At 40.5% G+C, this 13062-nt stretch overlaps 1 protein-coding gene across 1 annotated transcript; it reads left to right on the top strand.

The window, feature by feature from the left end:
- LOC104736791 (putative nucleolar protein 5-3) lies at positions 6240 to 13062 on the top strand. The gene is made up of 4 exons (XM_019234566.1): positions 6240 to 6404; positions 10023 to 10508; positions 10579 to 10722; positions 12964 to 13062. Exons 1-4 carry the CDS (start codon positions 6240 to 6242, stop codon positions 13060 to 13062), a joined length of 894 nt encoding a protein of 297 aa, XP_019090111.1.

The raw sequence follows: 13062 nt of genomic DNA, 5'->3' as shown, positions 1-13062 counted from the left end.
TTAACGATAGTTTTTGATGTCGGTTCGCAAGACACATTGATAACACAAAAAACGGATTTAACCGGCGCATGTGATGAACTAAAAATGAATTAGTCGTTGAGCGCGGAAGTGCTCGGGGTACCTAGAGTGAATCAAATTGGGCTGCGAGATGATGCTAAGTTCGCGTAAAGTTATGAAACAAAGGTATGATATATATTTAGCGTAATGCGGTTGGGTTCTCGATTTGCAAGACGATGTGTGAGAAGTTTTTAAAGTAGCGAGATCGTCTTCAAATTTGCGTGAAGTGCCCGGAGGCTATTTTACTCGATCTGATGCGATCGAGGTGGTCATTTGGAGTTGAGTAATGCAACTGGTATTGATGAGTATAGGTTGTAATGAGGGGTTTAAACTCTATCGGGGGTAGCTGCTTATTGTTATTACCGTTTCTTTTGCTATACTTATGCCCTTGTTTAAAAGGGAATAGTAAAATGATTGGGGCTGCACTGAGGAAGTCGAGTTGCCTACGTAGCCCGTAAGGGGATCAAGCCAATCGTAGTTCGATTATTATCAGTACCTACTGGAAGTACTTTTTTAAATTCATGATGTTCCAAGGTCGGGGCTCGGCCTTTCCGTCACTTTTGTCAACAAGGCGATACACTCCGTTGTGAACGATCTCAGTGATCCTGTAGGGACCTTTCCACTTCGTTCCCATCTTTCCCGCGTTCTTCTCTTTCTTGTGATCGAAGACTTTGCGTAGTACGCGGTCTCCGATAATGAAATTACTGGGTCGGACTTTGCAGTTATAGAAGCGGGCTATAGAGTTCTGATAATTTTGAGCTCGCATCAGGGCTTGCTCTCTCTTTTCATCGATAATTGTGCCTCGTTGTTTATAGCCTTGTTTTCGGGGGAGACAACTCGGCGGATACTGCCTACAAAGAATTCTGCCGGTACAACAGCTTTAATTCCGTAAGCTAGGGAGAAGGCGGTCTCACCCGTGCTCCCACGCGGGGTGGTTCGAGTGGCCCACAAGACTCCGGGAAGCTGGGCGTCCCAGCCGGACTTCGCTGCGCCTAACCGTCGTTTAAGACAGTGTAGGATCAGCTTGTTGGCCGCCTCGGCCTAGCCAATCCCCTGAGGGTATCGGGGCGTGGACAGGGTAAGCCGGATGCCCCAGTTGTCGCAAAACTTTTGCACTATGGATGACATCAAGTTGGTTCTGTTATCTGTTACGATCTTGTAAGGGATGCCATGACGGCATACCACGTTCTTCCAGAGGAAATATTTCACGTGATCCCCGGTAATTGAGTGATAGGATTCCGCCTCAATCCACTTGGTAAATTAATCAGTTACGACCAGTAAGTGTTTCACGCGTTGTTTTCCCGACTGCTCAAGGGGGCCGATGGAATCCATCAACCATCGCATGAAGGGATAAGGGGCGGAAACCGAGCTCATCAACTCGGCGGGCTGATTGATCATGGGTGCATGGCGTTGACATCTGTCGCAGCTTTTGGCATGCGAGTCGCAATCCGGGAGCATGGTCGGCCAGAAATACCCTTGCCGTTTTATCCTGAGGGCTAATGATTGACCTCCGGAGTGATTTCCACATGGTCCCTCGTGAGCCTCTTTCATGATGTTTTCGGTCTCGCTTCTGTGAACGCATCCGAGATACGGTCTGGAGATACACCGCTTGTATAGGTCTTCACCGATGAGGCAGAAACGTGCACTTTGCGCTTTGAGCTTTTGTGCCTGCCACCGATCTGCGGGAACGGTTCCATTCGTAATGTATTCGCGAATTGAGACTCGCCAATCCGTCTTCAGTCCTGCATCATGTTTATCTCCCGGTATGTGCTCATCTAAGAGCTCGTCATCCTGCTCGGGTGTCTGTTCGAGATTTCCCTCATCGGGTCCAATGCCACCCTGGACCTGGTAGACGCTCTGAGCTTTGACGGGAATGGGGATGCTGGGCTCGTTTATCCCTTTCACAGGTATGACCCGCTTGACCAAAGGGTCAGAGGTGGAAGCGAGTGCGGTCAGGGCGTCGGCCGCTGAGTATTCTCCACGTAGAATTTTGGTGAGTTCGAATGACGAGAACTGTTCTGCCAAAGATCGGACGTCCCGAAGATACGCATCCATCCGTTCGCTATTCGTGTCGTAGTTTCCATGACATTGGCTGGTGACGAGCTGCGAGTCGCTGAACGCGGCGAGCTCTTTTACTCCCACGGCTAGTGCGAGCTGGAGGCCAGCAATCAAGGGTTCATACTCGGCTTCGTTATTTGAAGCCACAAATCCGAGCCGAAAAGATTGCTCCTTAACCTCTTTGGTGGGGAAAATAAGTTGAATTCTGACCCCGCATCCTAGTCTAGATGACACTCCGTCCGCGTATAGCGACAATTTCATTGGGTTATTCACTTCGTGCTCGTTATTCACAGCGAGCTCGATTACAAAATCAGCGAGGACCTGTGCCTTAGCGCAGGTTCTAGGTCGGTATTCGATGTCGTATTCGCTCAGTTCTATTGCCCATTTGGCCAACCTGCCGGACTGGCTGGGACTATGGAGGATGGATCATATGGGTTGGGACGTCATTACCACGATTGTATGCGATTGGAAGTAAGGTCGCAGTTTGCGGGCGGACAATACGACCGCCAAGGCTACTTTTTCCATGGCGGGGTATCGCGTCTCGGTGTCAACCAAAGTTTTGCTGACGTAATAGACGGGTTTTTGCTCCCCTTCGTGTTCTCGCACCAGTACTCCGCTCACCGCGGAGTCAGAGATGGCGATGTAGAGGAAGAGGTGCTCCCCATCCGCCGGCTTTGAGAGCACAGGAGGCTCGGAAAGATATTTTTTTTAGTTCTTGGAATGCTTCCTCGCACTTGCCGTCCCACTCGAACTTTCGGTTGCCCTTTAGCATTTGGTAAAACGGGAGGCAACGGTTTGTGGACCGTGCAATGAAGCGATTTAGGGGTGTGATCCGCCCTGTAAGCCTTTGCACCTCTCGGGTAGTTTTTGGGGAGGGCATTTCAAGGAAGGTAGTGATCTGCTTTGGATTCGCTACGATCCCGCGCTCGGTGACCAGGTATCCTAAGAACTCACCAGACGCAACGCCGAATGTGCATTTGGTCGGGTTGAGTTTCTTCCCGTATTGGTTTAAAATTTTAAAACACTCTTTGAGTTGGGAAACGTGATCTTGTTCGTGTGTCGATTTGACGAGCATGTCGTCGATGTAAACCTCCATAATTTTTCTGAGGTGTTGGGCGAACATTTTGTTAACCAGTCGTTGGTACGTAGCTCCGGCGTTCTTGAGCTCGAAGGGCATCACTTTATAGCAATAAGTACCATTATTGGTTATGAAGGCGGTTTTTTCCTGGTCAGCAGGGTCCATAAGGATCTAGTTGTACCCTGAAAACGCGTCCATAAAGGATAAGGTCTCGTGACCGGCGGTTGTTTCAACCATCCGGTCGATATGCGGGAGGGGGTAATTGTCCTTTGGGCAAGCCTTGTTGAGATCCTTGAAGTCGATGCAAATTCGCCACTTCCCGTTTTTCTTTTTGACAACGACGGGGTTGGCCAGCCACTTGCAGTACTGGACCTCGCGGATGGAACCAATTTTCACAGTCGATCCACTTCGTCGTTTACTGCTTTAGCCCTTTCAGGGCCGAGCTTACGACGCTTTTCCTTTATCGGCTTGTATGTGGGGTCGACGTTCAGTTGGTGCGAGGTGACGGTTATGTCAATTCCCTTCATGTCTGACGAGGACCAGGCAAAGGTCGCACAATTTTGCCCCAAAAACTGGATCAATTCGGCCCTTGTGCAGGCGTTCAGGTCGGCTCCAATTCCGACGCATCTGTCGGGATGACCTTCCATGATAGAGATTTGGTCGACCTTGATCATTGATGGACTGCGGGTGACCGGGTCCTTTTGCCCCGCGAGATGATGACCCTCGAGCTCGTTGTTGATCATTAATTGTTATTGATTGGGTTTTTTGATTAAGTCATATCTGCCTCTATAACATTGTCTGGAAGCGCGTTGGCTTCCATAAACGGTTGCGATTCCGCTTTAGATTGGGAATTTCACGCATTGATGGTAAGTGGATGGGATGGCCTTCATCCCATAGAGCCATGGTCTATCGAGGATAACATTGAAAGGAGCGGAGCGGTTGACGACTACGAAGTCGACCAAACAGCGTTCTCCCCTTGCCTCTACGATTACCTTTGGGCGGTACCTTTGGCCAGAGTTGTGTCCCCGACGAATCTTGTGAGTGGGGTTTTGCCTCCCTTTAATTTGGAGTCGGGATAGCCCATTCGTTTGAAGGCGTCGTAGAACAGGAGATCGACTGAGCTCTCGGTATCTATCATTATGCGTGACAGCTCGAATCCTCCAACGTCTAGCCTGACGATCAAAGCGTCGTCATGGGGCTTGTCCAAGTCGGCGATTTCGCTCTCCCAGAAAGTGATTTCGTAGTCGGGCATAGAACGTGGCTTTCTTTCCCGGTGCTTTGATCGAATTAACAGAGTCACGGCACAGGGCGGATCCCCCGGTGATATAGTCAACCTGGTGGGTCTGGTCAGGATTGCCAAAACATCGGGATATACGAGGTCGACAGCTTGCAAGCTTTCGAGGAGCTAGAGGCGGCGTATACACCGACCTCGGTGACGTGCGGCATAGGGCGAGATCTTTGAAGATGAGATCGATACGTTTCTTCGGGGCTGGAGTGGGTGACGACCCCTCGGCCTCATCAGTTCTCTCTCGTTTCGCAACGACATCCTTTGCATTTGCGTTTTCTTCCCTGGCTTTCTCGCCCTCCTTTTCGAGGTCGATTTCGCCGAGCTCTCCTGCCTCGTGCCTCAGGCGACCCACGGTGCTGCATTCCTCAGTTGAGTGACCTCGTATCTTGTGGTATATACAGAACTTTTCAAGGTTGAAATTAGGGTTTTTGGGTCTGGATGTGGAATCCACCGCGAAGGCGTGTTGGCCGGGCTCTAGCGGATCCCTCCGAAAAGGTTTTTTGGAGGGGTTGAAAGGTGCTTTGGCCAATTTATGAAGCTCGGCCATGGCAGCTCGCTCTTTCTTGGCCCTAGCGAAGTTGATTGATCTATGGAGGGCGTCATCGAGCGAGGGAGGTTGCCGTACTGTGAGTTCCTCTCGGAACTTTGATGTATACCAAAGGCCATATCGGAGTGCCGCTAAGGCGACCTCGTCGTTCAAATTTGATATTCTGGCTTTGACTGCCTTGAAGCGAGATACGTATTCACGAAGTGATTCGTCCTTTCCTTGAACCAAGAGCCATAGGTCGGATACGGTCACCTTAGCTTGGAAGAAAATCGAGTATTGCTTTAGAAACACGGCAGCGAGTTGGTCAAAGGAATCGATGGAGTTCGAGGCCAAGGACGCGAACCACTCCAGGGCTGGTCCGACTAAGTTTTCGGCAAAATATCGACAGTAGCCAGACTCACATTCATCGTCGGTGAGGTAAGCCTTGGTTATCGCCAATCTGAAAGCTCGGAGATGTGCCCCGGGGTCTGACATGTCCGCATACTCGGGCAGGCGTAACTTACCCACGTCCCGAAGGCGAACTTTCGCGATTCGATCGGTAAATAGGGTGCGCCTTGTTTCTGCGATAACGCGATCGATGTCCGGTACAGCGCTCGTGACCAGGTGGACCTTTGAGAAGATTTGGGCCATCTTTGCACTCGCCTTATTCATGTATTCGGCGAGGAATTGGACGCTGACTGCATCGTTCATTGGAGGGCCCGGAGGGCCAAAGCTGTCAACCACCGTATGACGAGGCATTCCACCCACGAACTCCTCGGTTGAATCTAGGTTTGCTCTTACTAGAGGATTCGTCGGGGTGTTTGAATTGCTGGCACCGCGTGCCATTGAGCCGACATGCCCGACCGAGGGCTGGTCAGCAGGTCGTGAGCTCGTTGGTTCGTTGAAATTCGTGGAGCTCGGAGCTCGCGGATTCTCTGAGGTCACGAACACGGGTAGTGTCCTGAGCCCGGGCGGGGTGACGTGGACGGTTTTGAAATCGAGACGGGTTCGAGGCAGCGCTCTTTCTGCGGATTCAGTTGAGATTGTTTCCGAAGGGTACGCTGTTTCTCGACGGAGGTCGTGATTTCCGTGAAGGGCGAGCTCTTGTTCATGCCGCTCAATCCGGCTCATGAGGGCTCGATTCGTTGCGTCTTGATTTTGAGTCTTATCGATCAAAATCGCGAGCATCCCTCGTATTTCTGATAGATCGGTCCCGCTGGGCATCCCTGAAGATGGTAGGGGCGCTAGATGTTGCCCGGGTCGACTCGCTATATTGCTCTCAGAGCGGATCCATACCCGGGATTGGTTTCTGCTCTCCGACGGGATTGTGGGATCGTGGGTGTAACATCGATGGGAATCCCTTGTTCCTGAGCTGGAATTTGTCTCTGGCGGGTGAGGTCCGAATGGCCCGAGGAACCTTGATCTGGTGTGTGGGTGTCGCTAGGTAGCGGGTCTGTCCCAGGTCTGGCCGAATTTTGGATCTCTTGATCAGAGTGGGCCTGGATGTGCTCACCTCTAGCGGTAGCGTTATTAGAACCAGGTCCTTGTAGAGCTGCTGACGGCATGATGGTGCTAGTATGCTCTTGGTTGGATTTGGGAGTGATTGAGTTGGTTGTTGAAGGATCCATTTCGCTATGATTTCTTCAAAGTAATCGACTTTTGTGAATAGTAGAGACCTAAGTCCCCACAGATGGTGCTAAATTTTTGAAACGAGAAACAACAAATAAATTGATTCGAGTGAGAGATAGAATCTGGGCTTTCGGTTTAAATCGAAGTGAACTAAGAAGAATTACGAACTGGACTTTTGTATTAGACTTTTTCGTTGGTCGTAGCTTAAAGATTACACATATCTCTTTCCTATCTCTATCCTCCCATATATAAACTAATCCAGCCTTCGAACTGTCTTCTCCATTTCCTTCGACGATCTCGGCCCGTATCCCACGATTTCCTCCGGAGATTGACCTCAACATTCCTTCTCCTGCGGGATCCTCTTTTTGGGCTTGCGACAAACCCACTTCCGCGGCAGACAATCAGCCCATGTTGGACTTTTTCCGTTGGCCTTGAGATCGTTGAAACCCAACACCAACACCGACTCTTATCTAAAATTTCTGCCATGGACTCATTTTTCCCCTGAAACACGGCAAATTGGATTGATTGACATTATTTTGATCTTTGTCTTCTTTTCATTTCTTCTCCCCATCAAATTTGTTACATCTTCCATATATTTTTAGTAAAACATTGATGCCAGGAATTAGAAGAGAAGAGAAATCTATGGTTGTTACTTGTTGGTGGTGGCGAGAGAAGCGCAACCAGAAATGTATCATTTTAAAAAAAAGTCAAAATAATCCCTTTCGTTTTATCAATTTCTACGTTTGAAATTAGGATGATGTAGTGGAAACTTTATTATATTATTTTTTCTTAGAATAAAAATTTATATATTATTAATAGAAATATATCATTTTGAAAAATAGTTTTACCTTTATCTCTAATAGATTGATGTTTTTTCAATTTCACATATATTAAGAAAAAGTTAAAACTTTATATATAAATTAATTTATAATTACTTGTAGATAGAATGAGAAAATTTAGACTTTAGATCATAGCATGCCATGTGGAGAAAACTTAAGTAAAAAAATTATTTCAATTTTTTTTAATTTATAACATCAATTTTTTAGAGATAAGAATAAATGCTAGAATATCAATTTATGAAAGACAGAGGGAGTAATATTTTTTTCTTAAATTTACACCAAAAGGTTTAGTAGTACACATAAATCAAAAAAAAAAAAATTGTCACTCCTAGGGCTGGGCATTCGGGTAACTCGTTCAGGTTCGGATATTATCCATTCGGGTTCGGGTAAACGGGTTTAGAAAAATAGAACTCATTGGGTATTTTTAGATATATGGATTCGGTTCGGTTTGGGTACTATCGGGTTCGGGTCGGTTTAGGTTACAAATTTTAGAACCCGATTAGTACCCGAACTACGGGGTACCCGAAAAAATATAATTAAATTTAAATAAATTTAGTTAAATTTTGACATACATAACAAAATATTTTAGATATTTTGATTATTTTGATATTTAGGTATAAAACTAAATGAAATATTCAAAATTATAATCATAATTTTGGGGTAATTGCATTATATTAATGATAAATGTTATAAATATGTTTATATGTTCGGGTTTAATGGGTACCCAAACGGGTACCGGGTATTATCCGATCCTAACCCAAACCCACGGGTATTAGAAAATAGAACCCAATAAGATTTTATAGGCAAACGCGGTCCCAACTCGAACCCGGTTTTTCGGGTCGGATTCCAGATTGGGTATTCGGATACGGTTTTTATATCCAGACCTAGTCACTCCTAAATAGTTCCTTATTTTTGATCGAAAACCCATCTGTTTATTTCCCTATACAATAGGTATATATATTTTTTTCAATTTATTTTACACGAGGCCTAATCTACAGATGCAAATGTTTTTTTCTCTCTCTTTTTTAGGATAATATTGATAACAAAAAGTGGAGTTAATGTTTCCTTAATAAAATATTGTTTTAGAATTAGTAACTAACTTTTGCCCAAATAAAATAAAAAAGATTTAGTAACTAACTGTAAGATTTTCTTATAGAAATATACCTTTAAAAATAGTATAATCCTTTTCCTTTTATGTTTGGTAGAGTAATAATCTTTTCTTTTTTTTTGATAAGTTTTTCTGTTTGAAGTAAGGCTGGTATTTTGTGAAATTTTATTATACAGTTGTTTTCTTATAATTAAAAATTTATGTATAATTTTGTTATAGAAATATATTATTTCTGAAAATAGTAATTATATTTTTTTGTTTCACTTAAAATTTTCCTGTTTTTGTAAGTCGAAACATCAATTTCTCTTCTTTTACACAAAAATATATATATATATATATATATTGATATATATTTTTTAACATGATCAGGCCAAATCTACCGATGCACATATTTGTTAGTTTAGGATTAATATAGCGTTGACACAATATTTGAAAATTAGGAATATATCGTTCAAAATAGTCAAAATAATCCTTTTCCTTTTCTGTTTAGTCGAGAATAAACAATTTTGTTTTTTTTGATAAATTTATAGAGTTGACGACATAATATTTAAGAATCTCTGAACCTCATCAACACCCATATAAAACCTAGCAAATTATTCGCTCCTTTTTTCTTCTCTCCCTATATATCTAACGCTTCAGCTTTTGTGTTAAACCCTCTAAAGGCTCTCTCTCTCTCTCTCTCTCTCTCTCTCTCTCTCTCTCTCTCTCTCTCTCTCTCTCTCTCTCTCTCTCTCTCTCTCTCTCTCTCTCTCTCTCTCTCTCTCTCTCTCTCTCTCTCTCTCTCTCTCTCTCTCNCGTTGCCGGATACAAACTAAAGTTCAGCTCTGATGAAAAGGTAGTCGTTTGTTTATATTGTCTTATATTTAATTAGCTCAATGTAATTAGGTCTAAATTGCTACTAAGTTCCTCTGTATATCCTATGATGTGTGTGTTTTACGTCTCATGTTACTTATACATTAATTAGAAGTCCATATGTATGGATACCTCCTTCAAAATAAATTATCGACTTATGTACGTCCTGTGGTCATGCTGTTTTTTTTTTTTTTTTCTGGCATGCAATTTCCTTGTGGGTTCTGTTTCTTGGATATTGCACTGGAGTTTGTCTACCCACATTGATCTATGTTGACAAGTGTGCAAATATTTTTGTCATAGTTCTTACAATTATTAATGTATCATACTTTTTTTGGCTTGGAAGTTATCAAACAATGTTATATATTGTTTATCTTAATGATTGATCGGTAAACTTAATGAGTTATGACGATCGAAAAAGTCGATGAACTCATCATATGTAGATGATATGTAGACCATTAATTTAATTTATATCATAATCTATAGGTTTTGGGAAGAGAAGAGAGATGTTTTGAGTTTGTTGATGATAAAGTGTTGTGTTTGTTTTACGTCTTATGTTACTTATCTCCTCAATACTTTTATTTTGTTAGGTGGAGTCCATTATAATCAAAGCTATAGGAAAGCTTGATGAGCTTGACAAAGAGCTTAACACTTACACAACGAGCCTTGAAATTTGTGACCATATTCTTGCTCTTACTGAGTGCAGAGCTCAGCTTCATGGCATCTTGAAGAGCAGAATGAACACAATTGCACCAAACCTAACTGCACTTGTCGGGGAGATGGTTGGTGCACGCCTAATTTCTCATCGTGGTAGTTTATTGAACCTCTCAAAGCTACCTTCGTGCAAGATTCAGATTCTTGGATCTGAAAAGGCCCTATTAAGAGCCTTCAAGAACGGAAACAACACTCCAAAGTATGGTCTCATTTACCACGCACCTCTGGTTGCCCAAGCTGCACCAGAGCACAAGGCTAAAATCTCTCGGTCACTAGCTGCAAAAGTTGCTCTTGCTATCCGTTGTGATGTTCATGGTGATGGCCGACAAGGCAACTCTATGGGAATGCAAAGCCTCTTAAAGGTATTTTTCCTCTCCCGGCCCGATCCTAGCTATTTTCTTCCTTTTGGTCTAATTTAATTTTTCTTGACAGCTTGAAGAACGGTTGAGAGATCTCCAAAGAAGAGGTTCAGGACATGTGTCTGATGATGAGGAAGATTCCAAAATCGAGGAAGAAGCCAAAACTGAGGAGCCTTCGAAGGAGAAAGGGAAGACAGAAGCAGAATCCCAAGAGCCGGCAAAGAAGACAAAGAAGATGATAATAATCCTGCTTTTCTTAATTGCTCTTTTCTTTTTCGTTTTTTGGTTTATGTAAACTTTCTTAATTTCTCTTATCTATCTTGATGAAACCAATCAAAAGCACAATTTATGAATATTTATGAAGGCAATTTATTTAGGTTTCTTTTGGTTTTTATGAATATTTGAGATTATCATATTTTTTAGTTTATATTGTTTTTTTTTTATTTGTAGTGTGTTTAGTTTATATTTTGTTTTAGTAGGAGTGTGTTTAGTTTAAATATACATTGTGCTGAATAATGTGTTTAGTTTCTTTTTAGATTCTTTTTATTTATGTAGTAAAATTTATTTATTTTTTTGTAAAACCACTGAATAACCTTCGAAATCCAGAATCAAACCGAGATACATGGTTTTTATTTATCAATACAATAAAAACACAATATGTTTCTCCCCAATGCTTACACATCAGCATTTTGGTGAAATATAAAACTGACATATCAGCTTATTTTTTTACCAATGAAAACATTTTATTAATACAGCTCATATCTCTCAGCTAATAATAATTATTTCTTATTCCACATAGCATTTCTAGATTTTTAAGAACCAATTAAATTGTGTAACCAATTAAATTATAAGAAATAATAAACATTACCACTAATTTTGGAAAACAAATGTTTAAATTTATAGCCTAAATTTAAACTATATTAGTAAATCTTAAATTGTGTAACTAATTAAATTATAAGAATTAATAAACATCATCAATAATTTTTGAAAACAAATGTTTAAATATATAGCTTAATTTTAACCTAAACTAATAAATCATTTATATTTTTCAAACATATAATAATATCAACTAAGTATATTAATCATTGTATGTCGTATCAATATTTTCCAAAAAAAAAAGGTTTAAAATTATAGCTTAAATTTTAAATAAATTAATAAATCATTTATAACTTTTAAAAATATACTAATGTTAACCAAGTACAATAATAAAATCAATTCAGCATAAGTATCATATTAGTAAATTACTCCCTCCGTTTCAAAATATAGGATGTTTTAACTAAAGCACGCGATTAAGAAATCTTTACTTTTAACAAGTTCAACCAATCATAAACAATACTGCATAATATAAAATACTAAACTAATCTAAAAGTTGCATAGAAACTTGAAAACATCCTATATTATGAAACAAAAAACTTCTCTAAAACATCTTATATTTTGAAACAGAGGGAGGATAATATTAGTCAAATATAAATATAATACAAATAAAATAATAATATAATACAAATAGAATATAAATTAAGATTAACCACTAATCACACAAAACCAAACTAAAGTAAAACTATGTATGTGTATATTGACTTACATGGAATTATTATCAAACAAAACAAAACAATTAGATTTTTTTTTTAAAAAAACAAAAAAAAAAAAAATAACTTCTCTCAGAACAAAAAAAACTATATAAAAATTATGTGAATAAATTTGTATAAAATACAAAAATAATACACCATAAAATCAAGCTACACTAATATATCTCCCACAGCAAGTAAAAAAAATAAAGTTTGAGATTAGTGTTGATAGTGATTTTATATATAAGAACACCAACTAATGATAAATTGAACAATATTAAAGTTCCAGAATTGAAGGTTTTATATTTTAGTTTAAGATCAGTGACTTAAAAATTACTTTGACAATCAACCTAATTGCTATGCTATTCAACATAAGTATAATAATATGAGAAAATGTTAGTAATACTCTTTTATAGATACTCCTTCATGCTATGCTATTCAACCTAATTGCTATGCTATTCAAAAATATCATTTTTTGGTCATTTTCATTTTTGTCCTCTTTTGCATAATTACAATGTGTAAATTGATTTGTAGATTTTTTTTAGGTTTGGGTTCTCTATTTTACCTTAGGGTATAGTTTTAAGGAGTATGATTTAATATTTGGAGTCTAGAGTTTATAATTTAGTCATTTTGTATATTGAAAGAATATATTATTAAAAATGGACAATAAGAGAAAGTATTTTTCCAAAAGGGTATTGAAAAAAAAAAGAGAAATTCTTCAAATACCACTAAAAATGTTTTTTCCAAAAATAACTTATCCTAGTAAAACTGTAAAACTGTAAAACTTAAAAAAACAAACCATAACTTATCCAAATAACATGCACAACAAACAATCAAACCAAAATACCGTTACTGAATTTTGTTGCTTAAGCTAATTGTTACTGAATTTTTAGACGCATTCTGTAACAATTAACTACAGAAAAATGTCACAAAACGTAGCGATTTGCTACTTTTACAGTAGTCACAAATTTGTAACAAATTGCGACAATTAG

This window comes from Camelina sativa, chromosome 13, assembly GCF_000633955.1.
Source record: "Camelina sativa cultivar DH55 chromosome 13, Cs, whole genome shotgun sequence".
NCBI lineage: Eukaryota > Viridiplantae > Streptophyta > Magnoliopsida > Brassicales > Brassicaceae > Camelina > Camelina sativa.
The sequence above is the reverse complement of the archived record's forward strand: the minus strand, read 5'-3'. Positions and strand labels throughout refer to the sequence as shown.